Here is a 25,482-nt window from a genome sequence, read left to right on the forward strand (position 1 = left end):
AAGGTCACTTTTACCGTCAACTTTTACTTTTCACAGCATTCTTTAGATACGCGTTTACGATCTTTTACCGTTTAACCGTTGCTCCGGCAACTCGATGATATAGAGATAAATAAATACAAAATACGAGAGTAAAAGGGGAAAAACTGTAATCAGAGTGGTAGCATCGAAGAGGAAAAAGCATTGTGTGTAATCCGGCAATCGTGCGGTTGCGCGAGGGAGACTAATTAGTAGAGAATGAAAACGATCCTCGTAATCGTAACAATTACATTTAGAACGTAATAAAAAAAGTAGCAAAGGTTGTGGAAGTTGCGTACGTGCGACAATTATTAATTAGAGGGAAGCATGCAACATGCTACTATTACGAAGCACGCGGTGTTCTGTATTAATCCTTAAAATACAGAAGCTAGGTAGTCGCCAGCTTTCGGTCGTTTCGTTCCTCTTCTACTACGTGGACACCGGCGACTCTAACTTTTAATATCCACCCTAATAAACGCGTCGTACGAACAACACCTAACACGATATTAACACTCCATCACGGTCCCCTAGCTCGATAATTTTGTTTCTCGGTGGGTGGAGAGTTGGAAGTAGAAATTTTCAAAGATTGTCTTTAGATATATATTAAGAAAAAAAAAAAAAAAAAAAAACTGAAGAAAAAATGGGAAGAGTCGAGTTTGAGTTTTAAAGGCAAAGTTTCAATTTTATTGCTTTAGAATAAAAGTAAAATAAATAACAAAGAACGAAAAAAGTTAACAAAATACGAAGCGCCGACTCTAAATTTTGAAGGCGAAGCTTCGAATATATCGCGATCGGCGCAAAATAAAAATTAGAAAAGAATTTTTATTGGTAGAAAAGACGCGAAAGGAGATAGAGAAAGTCGACTTGGAGTTTCGAAGATGAAGTATCGAATTTGTCGTAATCAGAGCAAAGTTGAGTCGCGCTTTTTAGAAACGAAGTAAAAAAAATCGGAGCGGAACGTCTGCTCTTTAAACGTTTGCGGGAGGAAGAAAAAGGGGCATTCGGACTTTTACAAAATTTGCACGATACGATAGATCGAACGTGGTCGCGAAACAAGACGGGTAGATACGCGGCTAAATAGCGGAAAGTATCAGCGACGACATGCCGGCGACCAAGCAAGTAAACCAATCGCTCGACGCTTTTACTTTCGCTGTAAAAAAGCGACCATATCTAAGGAAAAGAATTTATTAATCGCGATAAGTGTACGACACGCGTTCAAACAGTTTGATAGCGCTCTTTCGTTTCCCCAAATACGAAAAAGCATACAAACGGACAAACAGCAAAAGCCAAAAGAGAAACGACAGAGATTTTCTAAATACCCAAAAGCTGTTTTGGAAAATATAAAGGGACGGAAAGGAACAAAAAAAAAAAAAAAAAAAAAAAGAAAAAAAGAGAAGGAAAAACATGCTCGTCACAGACCTTTTTATATTTTAACCCTCGACTGACAGGGCGAAGTACGTGTTACATAACCATCGGAGCGGGACCAATTTGACCTCGATTAAACAAGTTGGCCAAGTGTGCGTTTCAACTAAAATATGTAACCGTACTTACGTTAACGGCCGTTTAACTTGTTAAGAAAACTTTGAACCGTAATGAACGATTAATTTAACTTTCTCGTGCTTTATCCGCGAGTCGAACGATCAGAACGAACGGTTCGAGCCGAAAGTGGAGAATTAACATGGACGTTTCAGAGACAGAACGTGTTACAGTGGTAAAATCAATAACGGGGCTGTTTTAACTTGGTCGTATCGGTCGAGGGTTAAAGGGTTTAACGCGTTAATCGCCAATATCCTGCTTGATTTAAGATTATCCTTCGTACAACGTGAATCTACGGAATATCGTAGTATATACCGTAGAATTGTGTCTCTTTGATCGTGTACACACGATTTAACAGCGCAGAGCTTACGTTCGAACGTTGCGCGGTTTCGCGTCGCTCGCACGAGCTACCGCGAGATTACTGCCACGGGATAATTCATAGCACGACAGAACGGAAGAAGAGCGTTCGAAAAGGCATAAATGAAAAATAGCGGATCCGATAGTTTCTTTCTCTCGGCCGAGCTTTCTCTTTTGTACGGGAACTCGATGTAATCGGGAAACGTACAACAAATATTTTATCCCGGTCTAGAAACGTGCCCCGAGTGGTACACCTTTCCAAAGTTCACGCGTTTCATCGAAAAACTGACAAATACGAATTTCCTACTGATTTATGCAAAGCCGACCCGGTTCGACTCGGCCCCGCTGCAAAACATTTAATAATTCATTGTTTAGCCAGGCGAATACAGCATTAGCGCATTGAAAATGCATGAAGTTAGAAACACGTATAGATCGCGGTGAACGGATCGGGACAACAATCGCGTTCTAGTACCGAATCTTCTGAACACGACGAACTGAATTTCGATCGAGACGTTCACCGATCATCCTTCTCGAACAGAGAAAGCTTAGACGGCATTTTACATCAAATCCTACGGGTTCGCCGTTCATTTTTATGCATTTATTTATGATTTTAAAACGCAAATGCGAAAAACTATACGATACATACGTAGCGGATAAGACAATTTCTTACCGAGACTGCACTTTTATCATTTAATTATACTTTCCAAGATACGAATTTGCATAGAAATCAACGGTCTATTCGTAAGGAAACATTTTGATCGATTCTATTACGAATTACGCCGTATTTGCTAGCAAATTTATACGCGACGATGTTGCGTCAATAACGCAGGTACGCTCCAACGACAAACATATTCTCGCAACGAACGATTTTACAATCGTAAGTCAAAATGTTAATTCTTTGCACTGTTGGGTCACGATTACGATAAATTAAACACCGGACGTTTGGAGACTTTGGTTTTCGAAAGTTCGATCGGTCCTTCTGCAACACATTTTCCAACGCAAAGATAATATTTTCCAATTAATGCGTCTGCGCTAACGCACCGAGGGAAGCGAAATTTTAGGTATTTTACGGTTTTTAAAACTACCGAGTCTATCTAGCAAGGAACGACAGAGAATATCAAAGAGGACGTTCTTTGTCCAATAAACACAGACACATCCAACTTTACGTTATCCTTAAACGGAACGGATTTGGAGCAACCGTCGCTGAAATTTAAAGATTACGTTAATGCGAAGCAGCACGCTAATTCGTATTACGACGTATGTACTTTCTAATTGAACATTTCACTGCAAACTGAGAAAAATCGATGTACAAACAAACTTTCTTTATCAGGGAAATAGACGTATTTCGTTAAAATGTCAAAGTAACAACATAACGTTATGTAAAGTTAAAATTATGTAATAATAATACGACATTATGTAAACAAAGTAAAAGTAGCTACTTAATATGGTTTGCAGGTTAATCGATTTACACATTTGATCGTTGATTATCGAAGTTAGCTAAACGTAGTTTGCTCCGGTATCGAAATAAAACGAATCAAATTCACGTATTAACGTAGTTGCGGTGAATAAAGTACGGAAACGGAATTGATTTCAGAGAGTGACACGCCGGCTAAACGAATTTGTCTTTTCACGACCGACGATATTTTCATACCGTCGAAACAAAACGTACCCTATTCTTCGCAAATACTCCTACCTTACCGGGCGATAAACCGGAATTCGATATGCGTTCGTTGAACAAAAAATGTCTCGCTCATCCTCGCTTGATTATTCTCGTTTGATGATTCTCGCGTACTTCGTATATACGCGATACTACACAACTACTTTAACCGATCGAACGATATTTATTTTCGGTAAAACTGCTCTTGAATCGAAACAAGAAAAGAAAGAAGAAAGCACGACGATCGATAAGACGGTAACGAACAAAAACAGAATGTATCGAAGATTGAAACGAGAATTCGGTCTTGTAAGAATTAACACGTTGACTCTTGCTTGTACGTGACGTACGTATTGATTAACAGACTAGATACATCGGTGATATAATAAGTAGCTTGTATCAACGGAATTCGGAACGACGTTATTTATTCGATTAAAATGCTCTAACGAATACCAAAGTTTTAATTCCCGTACCGCAACCACACAAGATTATCCGCGCATGTCCTGATCCTTTCGTCTCGAACGTCCTGAACGTCTCGTCGTTAGATTCTATATTTCATGTTCGTAGTTTAGTTTGTAAATCTTTATAGTCGTGCGAAAATACTACCGAATGATAGGAAATTTATATAAACGATAGGAAATGATAGGAATCTATCGGATAATGCGTAAATGCTATAACAGATACAACGACGTGCAAGTACCTTACGTAGCCACTACGGCATTCGTGACGAGTGTAATGCCGACCATACGATCTATACGTAGCGTATACGTAGCGTATACGTAGCGAACGTAGCGAACGTAGCGAACGTAGCGAACGTAGCGGTGTTAATTCGATCTTTTAAACTTTCGTTTTCTTGCTTATTTTTTAAGCTTGTCTGCGAAAGGAATTGTTAAACGGACGTAAAGTAAGTAAAGTAGAATGGTAAGTAAAAAGGGCTGAAATCAAAGCACGCAATCGGCGATGAACGTGCGCGGATGTGAGAGAAAGCAAATGTTACGCGAAGAAGCGCAAGCGTAAGCGTAAAATAGAGTGCTCGTGCAGAATCTTACTGCACTCAGCCTCGTCCGAACCGTCCGAACAGTCTGGATGGCCGTCGCACATCCACGCGAGTGCCACGCACTCGCCGTTCCCCGAGTGACACGTGAACTGATCCGCCGTACAATTCTTCGTCCCTACAAGATGACGATCGATTGGACCGTGATTTCCATTCGTGACAAGGTGCCAGCCACACGGCACCGCACTCACGGCCAGAGATCCCGTTTAGCTCTCGCGCGAGTGCACAATGCCATTCGACAAGCTCTATTTTCGTCGAGTGCGAGGAGAGCCGTCTCGAGAAACCGCGAATCGCATCCCCAGGGTCAACCGCGTTTCGCGAAAAATTCAACTCACCGTCGCTTCGTTCGACGCTCGAGGAACGTCGTCCGCGAGAAATTTCTTTCCTTTTTTATTTACTTTCGTTTCTTCTATCCTTCCCTATCGCGCAAAGTTTCTCAATTTAAACCGGTCTTAATTTAATTAACCACGTTGAAACACCGTTATACCGGTGGAAATTTGTCGTTTCTATCGCTTCGTTCTTATTATTCGTCTTGTTTCGCTCGCTCACACCGACTCGCTTATAATCAACAATTTGTTCGATACCGAACGCGTTAATGGATTTAAGCTCGGGTCTTGTCCCGCGAGACGACGTCGGTGGCCGGAGCTTCGATGGTCGACCGTCTATTTTCAACCTAACGTTCTTTTAGTTTCATAGCATTTTCGGCCAAAGAGCGAGAATTCATATCGTTTGAACGTTAGGTTGTAACGGAAGGATATACGCGCAGCCGATAAACGTTGCAACACTTTTACATTCGTCGAAGGATTTTCTTTCGTTTCGCGTCTTACGTCGTAAGCCACGATGCGAATATAAATAGCGACGGATTAGCAATAAAATAGAAAACTAGGAAGAAAAATTCGTTTCATCGCGAATCTATGCTCGATAGAGATATCGTGTCAAAGGTACGTAAACGAGAAACTTTAACTACTAACTTTCGATATAAGACAAATTTCAGATATTTCTATCGATACACGTACGCGTCTTCTCTATTTCGTATTGCGAGCATTCGTTTCGCGAGTTCGTAAACGTTCAGAGAACGAAGGTAAGGATGTTTTCCTTATGCAACTAGCTGCGCGCGTGCGAGCTCTAAAATTATTGCCGAAAGATACGCGTGGCTAACGCGTAATCCAGTAAAGCTTATTAACGGATGATCTAAGACGCGGTTCTGAGAAAGTTACAGCCAAAGTGCACCAACTTATTTCAATAAGCTTAGCTCTCAGCTTTGTACCTGTTTAGCATTAACAAAGTGAATACACGCACGGTGTAGAATCAGCAGTACGATACCTGCTTGTAAATTTTAACCAACGAGAAAAAAAACTATTTGACGAGCGGTATGCAAGAGATACGCGAAACACGAAAGATACGCAACACGCGAAAATATTAAAATAATCGAAAAATATATAACACGAATGGGTCTACGGATAAACCATTTGCTTTTAGCACGTGCCAATCGATTTATTTAAACGATCGTTGAAAGAATAAAAAGGACGGTATCGGTTTATATGAATAGGTAGAGGAATTAACGTAACGAATAAACGACGGTTACCGATAAATGAACGATCGTTGGACAACGATACATCGAAACGAGCAGCAAAACCTTCGAATAATCGCTGCGCGAGAAAATGATATTCGGCGAAGAACAAAAGATGTTTAAATTTCAAATATTTAGCTTTTCCTCCTTTGGTTTAAACGAACTTTACGATTAAATACGATCTGTTTGTGCTTGTGTATTACGTTTACGCGTTTACGAGAATTCTCGATAGATAGAACGCGCGTAATGTACGAAAATATACAAAGCGATAAAAAGACAAAAGTAATAATTATGCCCGAGCAAAATTATTTAGACCAAGATACCGTTCTTACACCGTTCAACTTTGATCATAGCTGATCGTAACGATGCCGGTATTCTAAATACGAATCGACTTATCCAAAGACTAGTCGTCGCGGACCAACCGACTGTCGAGAAACTTAACGGGGATGGAATCGAAGCAACATCGAAAAATTTTGCCGTTTTATCGAGCTTATCGTCGGCCGTCTCGTCAGGACACGCGGCAGCATTCAAAGAGAAAAAAAGGAAAGAACGAAAATTTGGCAAAACGTTCGCGTAATTTCAAACCCTCTATATATATTTACTTTGCCTTGGCAATTTATCTGTTTCCGGTGGTCGAGTCGCGGTTTCGCTTTGATGGGAAACGAATTCAACGGTCGAGGGATGCAATTTGCGATTCCAAGACCCTACTACTCCAAGACCCTTTCGCTCTTTTATTCCACCGTGGATAATCCCCGTCTGTCGCTTATGTTCCGTAGTTTTCCCTGAATTTTTTTTTCCTTTTCTCTTTTATCGCTTTCTCTTTTTCATTTCGCTTCTCCTTGGCTCCTTCCTGGCTCGTTCCAGCGATCAACCTACGACTTATTGACAACTTACTGCGGCAATTTTTCTCGTCCAACCCATCGATGCAGTCGTGCTGAAGATCACACAGCCAGCTTTTCGGTATGCACCTCCCAGGGCTGCACTCGAACTCCGTTTCGCTGCACTGTTTCGACCCTTTCGATCGCAATCGTTTTATCATTTTTCATTCTCGCAACCATTCTTTCGCACGACCAGTCGCCGTGCGCGCGCAAACAGAAGCGAACAAAAGCGAGACGAACCTCGCCAACAATTTATCAGCACACCAATTTATTAGTCGCGATATTAAACTCGGATCGAGCAAACCTGTTTCCATCTCGCGTTACAACTTTTTGAGAAGGATAGCTTTTCTCTCCTTTCTCTCCTTTTCTTCTTTTTCTTTCTTTCTTTCTCCTCTCTGCTTTTTTTTTTTTTTCTTTTTTAATCGTAGGAACGAACGTCGGTTCGCGGATAGATTCTCATACGTTAAATTAGAAATCCAACGATAGAAAATCTCCCTTTGACGGTTTCAGCGTCTCTCTGACGCAAAATTAAATTTGTTTCGAGTTATTTATTTATCGTTATTTATATACGTACGTGATCTTTTTAAAAGGTGAAAAAATGCTGGACAGGACGTTTTAATCGAGGAAGATGGAACATCGCTCGGATACTCTCTTATCAACTGACAAATGACTTTCTCTTAACTCTTTAACGATTCGCACTATAGAGAGAGAAATATCGATGGCGTGTCTATTTGCGCGTGTTTCCTATTTTCGATAGAAAACCGCCGACGCTTTCCGACATTTTTATTCCGCGAGCGTTAACCGACTTCTGGTACACGATACTAAGAAACTTAAAAGAAACAGCGAAGCGTTACATCAACGTATTTTTTCCTTATAAATCGCGTCGTGTTTCTATATAACTTCGTATCGTGTCTCTTTTAATTTCACAGGCATTTCCCAAACGTGACGCTAGATTTCTCAAATTTCCGACTAGCGATACCACGTTTAAGGGTTCTCGTTTTATTTTCGCGGTGGCAAAGTTTTTAATATACGTCGAATACTTCAAATAATTTTCGCGCACGTAAATGACGCGAGATGACAAATTTTCGACAACGATTCAGCCATATCGTTGCACGTGCGACTTTATCAAAGAATTTGCGAAATAACTTTTCATTTCGTAGTATTACCCTAGAAATCCTTGGCGGCTCTTTAGAGGATAGCTTTTGAAAAAGAATAAGCGTGCATCGCTAACGAGGACAATGACTTTAGATATTTGAACATCTAGGCAAATTCGTTACTCCATGTCGCGAGTTTTCCAATAAAGTCACGCGTGGAATGATATCGTTCAAGTAGCTTCATTTTATAAAAAAAGGGATATCTGGCGGTATTTTAAAAAATGAAAAGCAAACGTAGCGATATCACCGCTTTATATAAAATATGGAAGAAACACGGACAAAAATATGACAAGTCCGTTCTTGTTGATTTCCCGACATTTACGTCGCTCGGTGGTTAAAGAGTGAAAAAGGGGAAACTCGTCTGAACTGTTTGCCCGATGAAAACGTACGTACGTGTACGCTTCTTTCTCGCCGGTCTTATAGCCGTGGGTTTGTTCGGCGTAAAACCGGTACGAAAGAAAAGAGGAAAGAAGCTGCGATCGGTACGATTTAAATATGCATAGGAAAGATCGCGTAAAAGAAAATCAGATCCGCTTAGCCTCTCGGCACTCGGCAACTGATCAAACTCTAGCAAACCGTTAGATATGGGGTATTACAGGTTGTTTAACTTTTTAGCGAAGCTGTTAATTCTAGAACAACGAGCCGCGCAACTTTCTTCTTCCGCCTCGAGTGCAAGAGCACTCGGTGAAGACGGTTTGTGAAACGCCGCGAGAAAGTATCGACGTTATTTTCGACATTCGAATCTATTTAACTTGACGCAGGCTGGCCGTGTTATTTTGTCATTTGTAGCGTTTCGAAAAGCCATGGTTGTTATATCGATATGACCGATACACAATAGAATAGAAATTTCGATCGTAACGGTCGATTTCTCTCGTTTGAGGATAAGGACGCGATCGAGCCGACATCGCGCTATAAGGGCGAGCGGGATAAAGATCAAATTGCCATTTATTATCTGTTTTCGTGGTTGGAAATTACTTGTACGGTAACGAGAGAGCAGTTAGAGAGGCCCTTTATTATTGTCGCGGACTTGTTCGCGGTGCAACGCAATTTTTCACGTCGCTAGTTATCACGTTATATCTCTTCCGCTGTCGCAAAATCGATACGGTTCCCCGTGCAATTTCAAAGCGAGAGAAACGCGACATCGTTAGCAGATTACAAGCGATGCCGAACGCGGTCGACCGATATGTTTGCCGGATGCGTGCCGGAGGAGAAGTCGGTTCACCCAAATATTCGTTAGCCTTTGACCCGTCGCGTTATCGATGCAACATCATTTGCAATTTCGTGCATCGATCACGCGAATGCTCGCGTTAATCGTTAACCGATTCTAACTAGCGTTTTATCGTAATAATTATTACAATTACATATATTTTTCGATCGTTATATCCTAATATAGGTGATAATTTTTAATAAATTTTTATAAGAACAACGAATCGTAAATTTTATGTAAAGATAACGACGAATCCAGATATCGAACATCTATTGGATAGCGAAAAAAGGTCGTACGATTTTATCGTTAGCAACGATAAAATATCGAATCACAACAAACGTATAAACTCGAAGGCAAGAAGAGAGGATCGATTCGCGTTATTTTCGTTCTATTAGGCGTAGTTACGTATGCAAATTAACTGTAAACAACGCAGATACGTACGATACGTTTCGAGAGATTATTAAATGGCTTAAGATTGGAACAAATTTCTCGTTTATAACAGGCAGCGACGAATTCAAATTTATTACCTATCGAGTGTACCCGCGTGTGAGAATCGATGCAGAAATTGAATACAGAATTAAAAGAAAATGAAACGATTTCGTACGTTTCAAAATTAGAAAGGTAAATTTCGAAAGGATATCCATTTTTGATTACAGATAGAGAATATTCCGTTTTCGAATTATAGGAATCTCTCGCCTGTAACAGGTTCAAGTCACGAGTATTTTTCCACGCTCTCGCTTATAAATGCAAACGATCGTCTTTAAGTTTATTCGTAAATCAAAAACGTCTCCGATCGAAGAAGGAAAGCCACGTGCAAATTCTTTGGATTTTACACTCCGAAAGTATTTCGACGTTATTTCTCAAAAACATTCTACGCGCGATCCAGAATATCGCGCGAGAATTCTCTGTATTTAGCAACTTTGTGTTTTCTTAATCAACGCTAATAAAAATCAACGGTACAGACCAGAACAACAGAGGCCTTCGAGAACAAAAAAGCTCGCAGTTTAACGGAGAAAAAGCAACGTGCCGACCGATGTAATTAATCTTCCATAACTCACGTGGTTATGTAACACGACCAGAATTTCTTTTTCAACGACCTACATAAGCTCCGTATACGATCCGATTTTTGCCGATATTTTTCTGATTAAAGGAACACCACGCGGGCAGGCAGTAGTTTCACGCAAACATTTTGCACGCGCCGCTAATTCCCTATATTCTCGATTAATCGTCTCGTACGCGAATAACTGGAGCAACCTGGCGATCCTCTCCTCTCTTCTTCCTTTATTTTCCCTATTACCCATTTTGTATTTCCATTTAATTTTTATCTACTTTTTCTCTCTTTTTTTCTTCTCTTTTTTTTTTTTATGGACCTGCATATCGTATCGTCTTATCGCTGCAGCAGTTCCTGCCGCTCTTTCCGCTTTGATTTCCGTCTTTTATCGGTCTCTACGTTTAATTGGCTCCGCGATATTGAAACTGTAGAACGATAGAAAAGGGGCCCACGTCACAGACCGGGCAATTAATATTAAAACCGTACTTTTGCCGCGTAATAATGAATAGCCACCGGGATCCTGGATCGGTAGGCAAAATGGAAACCGATTAATCGATTTCATCGCCACTCGACGTCGCTGGGTATCGCTATCGATTAGACCGCTCGAGAAACATTCAAGACGTTTGCTCTGCCGCAACGAGCACGAGTTATGTAAATTGAACGAGCTAAGGTGAACGCTATAGCATCGATGCTTTGCCGTTTGCAAATACGTCAGGCCAAGAGGTCGGATAACGAGCAATGAAAAATTATATCTTAGCACCGATCGCTTCGATCGGTTTATCGATCCAACGAAAACGTTCATCTCCCATCGAGAAATGCAACGAGAATTTGCTCGCTCGTACATATAGAACGCCATGTATACGGAATATTTCGTTCGTTTTACGTTTTTCCAATTGTTTTTCTTTTCCTGCGTTGTTCGAAAACTCTGTTCAACCGGTTAACTGAATTTTGTTTGCCGTGCTCGGAAACTCTTTCATTCACAAAAGTAGCGATTAACAAAAGCGCGTATGTACCGGGCAGATCGGTTTTAATTTTCTGCGAATTAGTAAATACGCTGCATTACGTTTCTCTCCCCTTTCCTTTTTTTGTACCGTTTCGTAAGCGATATCGCAACGTCGAATAAATTATTAAGCCAAAGATATGCACAATATAGTCGACTCTGTATCATTTTCAATCGATAGATCCATCGATATAGAAAATATTGGCATCAATTTATCGCAAATATAAATATGGAACGCTGTTTTTTTCCTTCTATTTTCTTTTTTTTCTTCTCTTTTTTCTTTTTTTTTTTTTTTTTTTTTTTTTTTTTTTTTTTTTTTTTTTTTTTTTTTTTTTTTTTTGGCAGAGATATCGCAGCGAATAAATTATTGGTCATTAGTACGTCTCCCAGTTGACGGTTTAATTGGCGCAAAAAGCAAAAATTGTCGAAAGCGGGTATCGATTAAATTTGTTTTAACTTTTGCAACTGCAAACGTTTTTTCTTCTTCCTCTTTTTTGTTTGTTTTTTTTTTTTTTGTTTTCTTTTTAATTGGAGCAATGCGTTAATAAGTACACCGGTGTGCATCGTTACGTACGACGAAAATATCGACGATTTGAGCGAGGAATTAACTCTCGTCTTTCCTAGTTAACAGATTAATTGACACGGAAGTAAATTTAATTTCGATGTCAAGTTAATTAACGCGTTATCTGTTTGATTGCCTATTGATGCCGATAATGAATGTTTTAACAAACGCCGAAGACACGGTCGATGCATATTTTCGTATTATAGAGCATTTCACTCAGCTGTCGTATTTCAAGATAACAATTACGTACGCAAAATTACCGAATCGCTTTTGTCGTTCCGGTATTATTAGATTTGGAAAATCATCGTCGCGATTATTTTCATCTCACGCGCGTTTTATTTACAAAGTAAACCATCTAAATTAATCAAACATGGACGCTCTGAATTTCTCTGAAAATTGCAACCTTTGCTAAAAAGACCAAAAGAAAAACAAAGACAAAGAAAAGAAAAAACAGGAAACCATTATCATAATGCGCGCTTTACGGCTCGAGTCACGTTCGATTTAATTGATTTATATCGGATAAACTACTTTCGCGCTGTTACGCTCCTATTCGAGTATTTATTTCAAAAGCAAAGCCGTACCAAAATAAATATGAAATATAGATTTTAATACAAGTAAATAGAACGTTGACTTTAGCACGGCAAAGGAAAAGTTTCATTTTATTCTTCACCGTGGCTACAAAAGATATTTGCGCGCATCTTTATTTTACAACGAAGCGTCTTTTCGTTGCTACGTTCTACGTTTCGTTTTCGTATCGAGTTTTCGTCACGCGAAACAACTACTGGATAACGCGAAATTTAACGTACGTACTCGAACGAGAAAGAGAACGAAGAACAAAGTAGAACGCGTAGCGAATAAACGATACAAAGAGGATTTTAATAGAAATGAATATACTTCACGCGCGTGCGTAGTATTAAAATAGAAAGCGAGGAAAGAAGACAGAGCGTCGAGTTTGGCACGCCAAAGGAGAACTATCGTTTGACCATCTGTGTCTCTCGATTTAAAAAAATAGGAATGCGCGTGAAAGTAGAAATGCCGAGAATAGACGAGAGGAATGCGAAGAAAAATGCCATCTTAAGACGAAGCGTAGATCGCCGCTTGGTATCGATAGCGGCGCGATTTAAAAAAACGTACGTTTTATAGAACCACGTTAAAGAAATGTTTGCGAGTCGTTTCAACGTCGTTACGGGGTTGGCTTAACGCACGGCACGCCGCTATTCGCGGAAGCGGTGCAACCTTCCGTTTGTAGCATGCACGAAACGAGCGAAGCAGGTGTCGCTGTAACGCCAAGATCAGGTCGATAGCGGCATGACTAACGATATCGACCTTATAACCGTGTACAATCATAAATATATCGTTTTACGCGATATAAATAGAGACGTAACGTACGCCTTCCGTTCGACAAACGGAAATTTGGAATTTTTTTGAGTCGCGCCAAACGTTAACACGCGTCCCCGGATATGTATCTAAGCGGCAAGCTGCTTGTTCCGATCGAAACGAAAACACGCGAGTCATCGTGAATCCGAGCTGCAGTCTACACACACATTGGAATGTCATTATCAAACTATTCCATTAACCACGACGACGACCGCGTGGCGTACAAAGCAAAACCGTACGACGAATAGGAATTTACCCAATTGATCTGTACGGCACGCATCTAGGTCACGCTATCGAGCGTATCGATAGGCGAAACAACGTCAATACCCAACTATTTAATTACAACGATAAAACCGCGTTTGCAATTTAAGCCGGGGGTCAAAGGGTTCGCCGATTATGATATTCTCTCTCCCCCTACCCCTCCTCTCTCTCTCTCCCTCTCTCTCTCTCTCTTTCTGCGGTGCTGTGCCTGTGATTGGTTTTGATTGCAAATCAACCGCGTACGTACGCTCTTTCGACTTCCGTGTCAAGATCGCCGCGTAATTCGCCAGCGTAAATTCAGAACTTTGGAATGTCCGATAACTCTCTGTAAATTCCAACTATCCGAGGTTCGAACGCGCGCGAACAACGGACAGCTAGACACAAAAGAGCCGAATGAAAGGTACCGCTGTCACGCTTGATTATGGATCGGCTACTTGTTGAACTATCCGCTCTCGTCGAAATCATCGCCCGTACATATATATGTACATATCTGATATAGAGTAGCTGGCAACATATTTATTATCGCTACGATTCGAAAGGTGGTGTGATTCGTTTGACATTAACCTTAGCAGGCCCGGTCTGACGATCGGATTCAAACGAATCGTCGTCGTTTCTTCCGTTCGTCCAACTTTACGCAAATTCTTGTATCAACGAAAATCGAGAAGTCGTTTAATCCAATCGTGGATTATGATTCGTTCTTCGTTCTTTCGTGCTGTATTCCAACGTACGTACAGGATGTGAGAATCTCGTTGTCAGAAATTTTTCGAAATACAGCGAATATCTACCTGATGGAAAAAAGGGAGAGGAAAAAAAACCACCTACCTGCCGCGTATCACGTAGCAATGTTTGTACAACGTTGAACGGAACAGTGTTTGTTAAAAATTTGTCAAAGATAACGTTATATATCACAATGTTATAACGTTACAAGTAGCTTACCGAGTGCCAACCAGGTAGAATAAAACGTCCAAGGCTACTAGAATCGCCAACGGTCAACCCTTTCGATATGGATTCTTTCTTACGCTATATATCAACATGGATGTGGATGGAACTTTTATCTTACGACGTTCTATTATGATCGAACAGTGACGCACGGTCCATTCACCGGACTTCGTAATCCACGCGATGAAACACGCCGATGCTCTATCTTTTCATCTCTTTATAAAGATAAAGAAAACGTTAATCGATCGAACTTAAAAAAAGAGACATTCGATTTGTATTTGCGTTAAGAAGAAGAAGAAGAAGAAGAAAGAAAACGACTACGGAGTGCGTTGAACGTACATAGTTCGCAGCAATGGAATTTCCAATGCATATACACAAATGTATTCATAGACCAAGAGAATGGATTTCGCTTAGCGCGTATAGGCGTTCATAAAATCGAAGGGGTTGATATAGATCACGCGCGTGTTTCTCGTTTCACGTCGCTATACAGCCAAAAAGCGTATTTCGTCGCTATCGCTGATAACTACGTACCGCGTAGTTGTCTAGTTAGAGATAGAAAAAACCACATTTTTTTATAGGCGACAAAAAAAAGCCAACGCTAGATTTTCCTATTCTTATCACGTCGCTGTTGATCGCAGATCAGCTACTCGTTGACCTCGTAATAAAATAAAATCGTCGAGCGTCATTGGAGGATAAAATAACGTGGAACCCGCATTAATTTTCCATAAATCTGAAGTGCATACACCGCGTACGCATTGATCGCCGCGTTAAGCACGCTCTATGATCGATTTTTTTCCTCTCTTTCTCTATTTCTCTTTTTATTTTCTTTTTTCTTTTTCTTTTTTTCTTTTTTTTTTTTTTTTTTTTTTTTCGAACGAAAAAAGCATCGAAAAGGTTTTCATTACGTAGGTAACTTGATTATAGATCAGCCACCATACTGGACGTCCTTCGTGATCAAAATCACCGTGCAATTTCACAGTTTTTCACGATAAATTTAGAATTTAAAATACCCGCTAATTCTCCCGCAGATACGAAACACGCTACTACGTTCACCGTCACACGCGTCCCCCGATAGGACTATCCAGGCTGCTTTTTTCATCTTTTTTCTTTTTTTTTTTTTTTCCCTGTTTTTGGATATACCTCTTTTTTCCGTGTTTTACTCTGCGTTCAGAGTTCAACGAGCTTCCATCGATATTTCTCCGTGCGATCGCGAGAAGAGCAGTCGAAAATATTCGCCTGCAAAAGCGTTTCAAAACTAACGGTAGCTTTCGTTCATGCATCAATCCGCTTCACCTGCGCGAAACCGGTCCGAAAAGTTGCACTTTCACATACCTGCTTTCGCAGCGAGGGAATCGCGTTTCAAGGGCCGACCAAAGGGCCACGTTTCGGCCGCGTCTCTTTCTTCTTCCCAAAAATCAGTCGCGAGAGAACAGGCTCGCTCGTTCCCACGGCTTGTAAGACTAATTTCGATAATCGATCGATGGACAACAGACTCGTTCTGATTAATTCACGCGACCCGATCGAACGACGCGTAACAAAAGCGACCTTTGCCTTATTCGCGTTTCTCCTCGACAGCGAAACAACACTCTGGCACGTTTCGTTTTTGTTCCACGCGATCCAATTTTTTTCAAGCAGAGTGTTATGTTAGTAAGCGGCTGAAAAATATGGTACGCGTAGAACAAAAATAGACGAGCGATTTCGAAATTCGATCGATCGCCGATCGATCGTGGTTCTAAATTCTCACCTTGTATATTAGAATACGTTATTAACAAAAAAGCGAAACACGATTGACGTCGGTCGCTTTTCTCAGTCTCTCGATCGTTGCGAGATCAATTATAAATCGCGTTACGAGCTGGTGTGTTATAATGCTTTGTAATATACAAGCATCGATGAAACATCGGAGAAGAATGTTTTCCCAGAAGATTTTTATTGTTCGGTGTTTGCGGTTTGAGCTGGGTAACCCGAAATTAATAGCGATAGTAGCTATCGACGAAGGACCGAATATTTTTCCATTTATTTGATAAAGTAGCAGCAAAGTACTTTAATTATCCGAATTTTGCAACTTGTATCGCTTTACCGTGGCGGTGAAGTATCGCTTTTTAATACCAAACATTGATTTTTCACGCTCTCCGCGTGCTCTTCGCCGACCACCACGTTCTTTCGAAAGAGATATGTCAAAATTTCGGATCGATACCAATAACGTGTCCGCGTACCGTTCGAATTTTTAATCGAGCAACCATCGTATCTTTATGGTTTTTAAATCGCGGATATTTAGAAATTTATATTTTTTATCTGAAATTACAACCGAAGGCGTTCCGAACGGTAACTTGAATATCGTAACGAGATACTTTTGGATATCTCAATATTTTTTTCTATACCACGTATATTCCGTACTAGAGTTTTACGCTTTGAAATATTCTATAAACGCATAACTATCCGCCTTATTATTTAGGTAGGTAAACTCGACGTAAGAAGAATTTAACGAACGTCCATCTGACAGCGGATTGTATACTTTATAATAAAATATTAAAAAGCATATTCGACTACCGACGGAGGTAACTGCGACGCGAAACATCGAGACGTTTCTTTCAAAAGCTTGCTCTCGGAAGCTCTAATTTTCGTAATTGTATAACGAGCGTTGCGAAACTCTCTTTAACGTTCAAAAATGTATATTTCGTAGGAATTTCTCAAACGTTAACGCGTTTAACTCGACTCGAACGTAAGGTCGTAACAATGACCTACTTTTCCATAATTTTCATTTGCTCGTTTCCTGTCTCACCGGTAAGAAGCGGTTCCCTAACGTTCGATCGATACTACACACCGTATAATTTTTCATAGCCCTTGTGAAAACAAAAAATGTCATTTTTATCCAACTAAAACGTATACAACTTTGTATAGCGACGTATCTGTTCCCTGATCTATAGAGCAAACACGCCAACTTTGCAGCGAAATTCTGTCAAATTTTATTTCGATACGTTTGCTCGCGAAAATATTGGAACGGTCGTGGAAACCTCTTGCGAATATATTACGAGCGAGTAATACGAAACATTTTGAAACTTTGTTAGCACCGTGACGAGACACGACTATCGTCGTTACGTTGGTAGGATTTGAAACACGCTTGAAAATATAACATAACAGACCCGAATAAAATATATCCGAAAGATCGTAAAAGTATTTAAACTGTTCGTTATACGCGTATTACACAATACGTTCAACGTTCGACTGTTCACCTTGTATCCTAGCTTTTTTTCTTTTTAATATCGAAACAATATCGGTGCAACTGTGACGCGTTCTATCACTTGGAATTCGCTACCGCTTATAAACGAATTCCCGAGATATATTAATCTTTCGTATTTCAATTGCACGATGTTGGATCGATGTTGGAATACTTGACGATCTGGACCAACGTAATCGCGAAAGTCGCCTTTCATTACGATGCTAGCGAAATTCCAAAACGTTTTACGTAACACGCGCGATATACGAAACGCAAAAATGACATTTCCAAGTTTCACAGGACGGAAGTAGACGGAATTTGACGAGCGATCGTACGCGTGTAACGGAATCGTAACCGATCTTGGAATTGGCGGCAAGCGAGCTTGAGAAGCGTAATTGGTCGAATAGTTGTAAATAATGGTGATGGAGCGACGATCGCGCGGACAATTACCAAAACGGGAAAGTAATCAGCGGTGGCGCGCACCGTTTCCCCGCATTTACATACCAGCCCATTATAATTGAATATTAATTATCGTGGATGGATATATGTCGTGGCTGGAAATGCACGAGCATGAATATTAATTCGGTATTTGCCCGACGAAATCAGAACGAGCCGTTGTTATTATTAATAACGCGATATCGCGCAACAATCTACCTCTGGAAAATAATAAAATATATATTTATACCAATGAACAACATATACAAACACACAGACGCAAGATATAGCGAGATATATACGCAGCGTAAAATAGTACGATAAGAATTATATCAAACGCTCTAATCACGTCGATGCGAGATGGTTTGTCCGAATCCACCAAACAGGAACTTTCTCTCTCTCTCTCTCTCTCTCTCTCTCTCTCTCTCTCTCTCTCTCTGTCTCCCTCTTTCTCAAAAACCAACCGATATTCGAACAAAACAAGCGCGCACGTGTGCCACGGTCGAAATAATTCTCTGTTTGCCGATACGATTTACTTCCACAAATAATTTCGCCGTTAAACGTAACGAACCGAGTTTTCTTGCGCGCATCCAGACGCAGCTAACGTGCACGCGCTGTCGCATATATCGTACGTACGTATACTCTGGCTCAAAAGTCTCGGCACATTTGCCTTTAATATTTCGATAATTTCGATCATTTCGATCATTTCGATAATTTCGACATTTTCGCGTCGAGTATGTATTTCAAGCTGCACGCGTGTTCCAACAAAATCGTTGGCATACCGCTATTAATTGCAAATTACACGCCATTTCTCGTTACCTTCGTTACGCGCTTTAGTTCCCGCAATCTCGCGATCGGCACAGCGACCGTCCTGAGACTTTTGTTCCGAGATGTACGTACAGCGGCTCGCGAAAGTATTCCGACACTTGCTACGGAAAATTCTTATGGGTATATCACGCGCATTGCACGAAACTGTTTGAAATTTCCTTGGCGTTGCAACGAGACACGACTATCGTGGTCGTAACGGCATAGATGATTCGAAACCAATCCGAAAATATATAGAAAAATTGTCAGACATTTATCGTAAACGTACGCTTACTAGAATGTACGACAAACATACGCAAAAACTTGCTACACGATACACGGTATACAGCACGACTGGTAGCCTCGAACGTACGATCGGTGCTAACAAGGTGGTCTTACCGAATATCGCGGTTTCTTCGTGTAACAAATAATTACAAATACTTTGATAATCTTTGCGAACGGTATGCTTGCAACCGATATCTCGTAGCTACTATCGTATATACAGTTCGAGATTGCTTTCAAATTTTATCGATATAATACAGCCGTGTCTCAGATCCAACGAGATTTCAAAATATCTCGTACGACGTACACCTAAAAAATTTCTAAGGGCGTTCGAATACTTTTGTCGGACGCTGTACGTACAAACGTACGTGTACATACGTGTAATATATATATATATATACATACTTTTATATATATATTCTTTTTTAGTCGGTTTCATTCGCGAACAAATGAGCTTACAGCGCAACGGGGGAAACAAAATCCATTCGTATTGTTCCATTAAATACTTCGCACGGACGTGCAAGCGCGTGTGCATCGGTTCGCGTTGGGAATTAAATACGAAAATGTAGGAATTTAAAAATTCTGGGAGCTCTACAGCTGTCCCCGGTTGCGCGTGGTTTCTAGCCTGTGCAACTCGAAACGATCTTCGTTTACTTTGGCCACGACGAAAGATATACATATTACCACGATATAATAAATCGATAACGATTAAAGAAAATTAAAATTGCGAATACGCGTGGAAGAGAGTTATTGGCTAGTGGAATTCGTTAAAAAGAATAGATAGAGATTAATAATAACTTACATGCTCGATGATAATATGAAAAACGTAATGAAAAAAGGGAGCAATCTCGTGAAAGACTCTGGTCAGGGTTATCTTAAAATAAACGCTGGCGCGTTTAATTTTCATAAATAAACGTGGTCGATTGCTCGTTAAAGGTTGCAACTATTACGCGATAAATAAAAGCCAGTCGTCGAGCCACATCCACGAGTCTAGCTTTCTTCCACGTTTACGTTTCGCGAGTCTCGTTTACGATTCACGATCCCGCCACTTCTACGACCGTGTTTCGGTCGGTTTCGGTTTCCAACGAAATCATAACGAAGATCTTTTAAAAGAAAGATGTTAAGACCGGCGAGGAACGATCGTTCGTACCTACGAAACGTTCTCGTGTTCGTCGAAAGCCCTTTGCTCCACTTTACAAACTCCACCAGCCAACCCAAGTTCTTCGACTCTCGTAATTCCGAGACAGTCTACGATTAATAAAGCTGACTCCGGCTCGTGCGCGATTAATATCGCTGCAGGGTGTAGATCGTACATTCTGAAACATGGTTGCGACGTTCGTCGCCGAGTATCGCGACGATATATTCGAAAGAAGGGAATTTACCTTGTACGTACCGTACGGGCTATCGAGATCCGAACGACGAGAGCAAAGGGAAACGATTCGATGGCCGATGCGAACGAGCTGCGAGTCGCGAAGGAAGTTGCTTGGAAAACGGAAAGAGCAAACGCAAGTTTCGTAATGAAAAGGAATCTTGAACGAATATTTTCTTTCGGATCGGCTCGACTGGCAGCGCAAAAATATTTGCCCAAGGAAAAAACTATATCGATCGAGAAACCGCGATATCGAGGATCAATCCAACGAGAAACGTTTAATCAAAATCGTACGGCGATCGTTCTCTGTTTACCTTCGGTATAAATGTGACCTTAATCCTCGATCCATCTACGGTCTCCGAATTTTTATATTCGATAAAAGAACGTACTTGCGACGTACTTTTTAAGGGAACTTTTATCGCGAAATTAGAGCAAGAAACCCCGGGGTATTTTCCTTGGGAGCTCGTTAACGATAAAAAATGATCGGGCGGAAAAGAAGAGAGAAGAAAAGAACCACGGAATAAGGAGAAATATGGGGAAAATCTTTGCGCGAAAATATTCTCTTAAAACCGTCTGAAAATCTCACGATCTACACCCGGAATCTGGAAATCCTCGCAATTCCATTGTCAGCTTGCATGGCCGCGTAATTGAAAATCATTTCGAGTCGAATTTATTCTGGCCATAACCATCGTATCGTTGCTAAAAACTAACTACGACACAGAGAGGAAATAGAATCGTTCCATCGAACAAGATAGAAGAATAAGAAGAAGAAGAAGAAGAAGAAGAAGAAGGAAAGAAGAAAAGAAGAGAACGCAAGTACTTACTGCAGACCGTTGGATCCTCGTCAGAGCCATCGTGACAGTCATCCTCGCCATCGCAGTGCCAGGTTCCGGGTATGCACTTCGTGTTGGCGCACTTGAACTCCGAGTCGGTGCACTTGTGCGGACCTGCAAGCGCACGTTCGTAGTCGTGATGATAATCGTCACCGATGGCCGATACGAGGTGCACGACGCACGCCAATCGCAGCAATAGCAACAACGGCAGCAGCGTGCGCGTGCATCGCGGTGCGTTGTTGAAAAGACGCATCGATGTTCCAGCGAACCGCATGCTCTCGCGAGAATGTGTGCTTTACGAGTCCGTTTTTCAATCGTACGAAGCGTACACGAACATTCGCGTATATCCCGTGTATCACCGTGAAGAGGGGAGAGGCAGAGCGGCACGATTCTCGACACCTTCGCAGCCGCTACTTTAATCGCTGATCCAATATAAAAGCTTTCAACGTGCAACGCTTTACGAGACCCTTTTCTCCCCCTGCGTACGTACTGCAAGAGGTTCCGCTGCTCTGCTCTGCTAGCTTCTCTCTCTCTCTCTCTCTTCTTTTTCCCCCCCTTTCCTCTCTTCGTTAATATCGCAACGGCAGAAAATCGTCCGTCGATCGTTTTATCGCGGCTCACGGAGTTTCAAGAGTTACGCGAAACGGCCGATAAAACGCCGTACACGCGATTACCGCGGCGGCGAAACTATGCCAGGTCGAGCCAGCGAGGCAAAAGTAGCAGATAGCACCGAAACACCGGCACCATCTATTCAGAGCATCTTTCGAGCTTCATCGGCTTCCGTATCCCTTCGAACCGACGAAAACGTTTTTCGCCCACCCGAAAAACCCGCACCCGCCGCTCCGCTGAGATCTCACCGAAATCACAATACTCTTATCCCCCTTCTCTCGCCTCTTTTCTACCCGGCCTGGCCACCGATTTACCGCCACCAAACCACCTTCCGGATCTCCGACCAAACAATCGTCCGTGAAACGATTTTCCAATAAATCGACTCTCTTCGGCCGAGCTCCTCCCGTCGCACAGAGGCCAAAGATTTCTCTTTTCAACTGCAAGTATCTTCCATATATATATACATATATATATATATATATATATATATATGTGTGTCTATATCTATATCTCGTTGCTCTCCTCTCGTTTTCTTATCTTTCTTTTTTCTCTGTACTCGGTCGAGATCACTGGACGACGGTCTGGGGAATACGGAAACGAGAAACGACGAAGGAAATAGCGGAGGAAAAAGGTTGGAAACTGGGCAACGCCGACAGGAAACTCGCGAAAAGCTCTCCCGTCGCTCTGTGCACCACTTGGAGTGGACGACGCGAATACGACGCGGTTACGACGCGGTTACGACGCGGTTACGACGCGGTTACGACGCGGTTACGACGCGATCGCCCCGATCGCTTAACGCGACAAACGGACAAAGAGGAAAAAGAGAAAATAATCGACACGGTTCTCTCGACGATTCGAAGCGATTTCAAACAACGAGACCACCGGCGAGAAAGACGACGATGCACTCGCGCTGACGGCTGCGGATGCTGTAAGCCAGCGACCGAGTAAAGGGGCCCCTATATATGGGCCCGAGGACAGCCACGCCGATATAGATGTAGAACGCACGCACACCAATCTGCCGCGTAGGGAGAACGAGCGACGAGCACGAGCAACCAACGAGACGCGATTATCGTTGCTTTTCGCCCGATCCAACAGAAATTCGTTGCAAGCGATTTCGCTGAATCAGGAAGCGTCGAGACGGCGCGTAAGATCAAGGACTCCGCCGTCGAGACCGATTATCGCCAACCGTAACGAATAATAACGCAACGAAACTGTTACAATGGCCCACGCAATCCTGCCAGGTTACAACGTCAGAATGGCGTTCGCGTCTCGGCGGTGAGAGGGCTAACGCGTCTCGGCCTGCCGCGAACCACGCACAGTCTCCGTTTCATAATAAAATTGTACGTAGTACAATCGTACGATCGATTGTCTAGACACGTCGTTAGATATCGCGTTAGAAAGTTTTCAGTTTCTACGAAATCGAAGTTTCCAGAGAGACGATATTCAAGTCTCGCTTGGTCCGTATATCATACGCGATGGTTCGCCATTTCGACATTATATATAAAAGAGCATCGACTCTTTTCTCTCAAACGTGTCGATCGTCGTATAGGCTACTCGTTAACGTTTCGCAAATTTCTTATCTGTCTTTAAAAGCCTCTGTCTGACTCAAAGTACGGTCAAAGTACGTCCTTCGTTCACGTTAAAGGTGTACGTTTGCGTTCGAAAATATTTTCCGTAAAACCCGTAATACAGATGAATGCGAGTACAGATAAATCGGAGAAAGAGAGAAAAAATACAGAGAGAAAAAGTGGAGGAACAGATCGTTATAGAGCGGAACGTATTTTGAATACGATTTACGTCAATGGTATTTGTATACGGATTTTCATTTGTCGCGGTTTACGCTGCGGAAGAGAAGAGAGCGAGCACTTTGGCGATTTTTGTAAATCTTTGGTCTCGCGATCGCTTCGCTCCATCCGTCGTTTATTACTCGAATATTGCGACGAATAACGAATATTAATCTTTGATCGAGACGTTTAGAAAGCGCGTTGGTCAACTTTGTAGACTGAAAAATACGCTGATATTGCAAATATTCTTCCTTAATCTGTTATCTATTAATAGAACTGGACGGTTTTACGACTAAGCAAAACTTACAGAAAAATAGCAATTACTCGTAGAAACACTTACTTAACGTACGTAACGTATATAAAGAAATCGTAGGACGACCGTTACAACGGTTAAAAAAAAACACGTTTTATCCTTATTCGATGTTTAAATTCGTCGTAGATTGGAAGGTTAGATTTACAGAGTACCTAAATACGAGTACGCTAACTTCGTATATCCTATCCTAAGTCTATTTAATACCACTTGTTAATACTCCATTCACAGTTGAACTTTATTTCCACTGAAACTCGCGTTGGTCGTATTTGAATCAAATTTTGCTGATGTTCTGCTAGCAGGAATTAGATTCTGAAATGGTAACCTTACAGTATTTGGTTAGGAAAAAACGCGATTGTTAAATTCCTGTCGCGTTGATCATTTTTAAAACGCCTTGAACAACCGACGAGTTTTGCGGGAAAAACGATATAAAGCCGTTCGAAGAAACTTAAAAACGCGCGATCAATTCGAGCATCGATTTGCATCTAATTTTAAGCTAGGAAATAAAAAAAAAAAAAATATCGCAGTGGCTGTTAAAAGGACTCCTTATTTTCCACTGAAACACGCGTTTTCATCGAGTTCCACGATTCTTTCTCGCGGCATACGATTTTTCTAGTTATGCGAGAGTAGTACCAAACGAGACGAAATTTAATATACCGTTATAAATACGATACGTACAATGGCGGAAATACCTTCTCTATACAACGAAACTTTTACACGTACGACTGACGCGTTTGATTTGAAAAAAAGTTTCGGATATTCTTTACGATAGGAACACGTTATATCGCTTAATTGTACAAAAGTACAATATGTTCTCGAGTCAAACACGATCCACTGCGGTGGACGTTTCGCTTCAATTTCCCGTGATGGCAAACGTTTTAAACTTTGGCGGAGAAATCTGTGTAGCAGAAACAATAAAAACGCGTTATAATAGATATTCAGAAAATCTTGAAAATTGAAAACGGAATCCTCCAGATAAACGCGTATTCTATAGTTCGTTTCCTCTATTCGTCTCGTTTCGTTCTTTCTTTCTTTCTTCTTTTTTTTCCAAACAAAAACAAAAAGCGCTCTCGTACCACGCTCCTATCCAGCCCTCCGAATAACAGAGAAACATCGGCAAAGAAATATTTTCGTTCGTCGAACGAAAGTTTGATTTTCCATTTAGGCTATCGTCTGCCACGAGAAGGAATTGATCGACCAATTATCTCGGCGATTCGAGTACGTTCG

General features: G+C 41.4%; 1 protein-coding gene across 9 annotated transcripts in view; it reads right to left on the minus strand.

Moving 5' to 3' along the window:
- Positions 1–25,482, minus strand: part of LOC132912902 (low-density lipoprotein receptor-like) — a 65,365-nt gene that overhangs the window by 12,771 nt on the left and 27,112 nt on the right. For 3 of the 9 annotated variants that reach the window (XM_060970710.1, XM_060970714.1, XM_060970711.1), the window contains 3 exons: positions 21,544–21,666; positions 7,081–7,200; positions 4,612–4,734 (listed from right to left, as the gene is read on the minus strand). The exons of 1 other annotated variant lie outside the window; for it this stretch is intronic. In XM_060970710.1, the coding sequence (XP_060826693.1) occupies positions 4,612–4,734; positions 7,081–7,200; positions 21,544–21,666 (366 nt within the window). The remainder of the gene's footprint in view (positions 1–4,611; positions 4,735–7,080; positions 7,201–21,543; positions 21,667–25,482) is intronic. 5 more of the 9 variants (XM_060970712.1, XM_060970715.1, XM_060970716.1 and 2 more) reach the window with 3 other exon arrangements.

The sequence above is a fragment of the Bombus pascuorum genome, chromosome 12 (genome assembly GCF_905332965.1).
Source record: "Bombus pascuorum chromosome 12, iyBomPasc1.1, whole genome shotgun sequence".
Taxonomy (NCBI): domain Eukaryota; kingdom Metazoa; phylum Arthropoda; class Insecta; order Hymenoptera; family Apidae; genus Bombus; species Bombus pascuorum.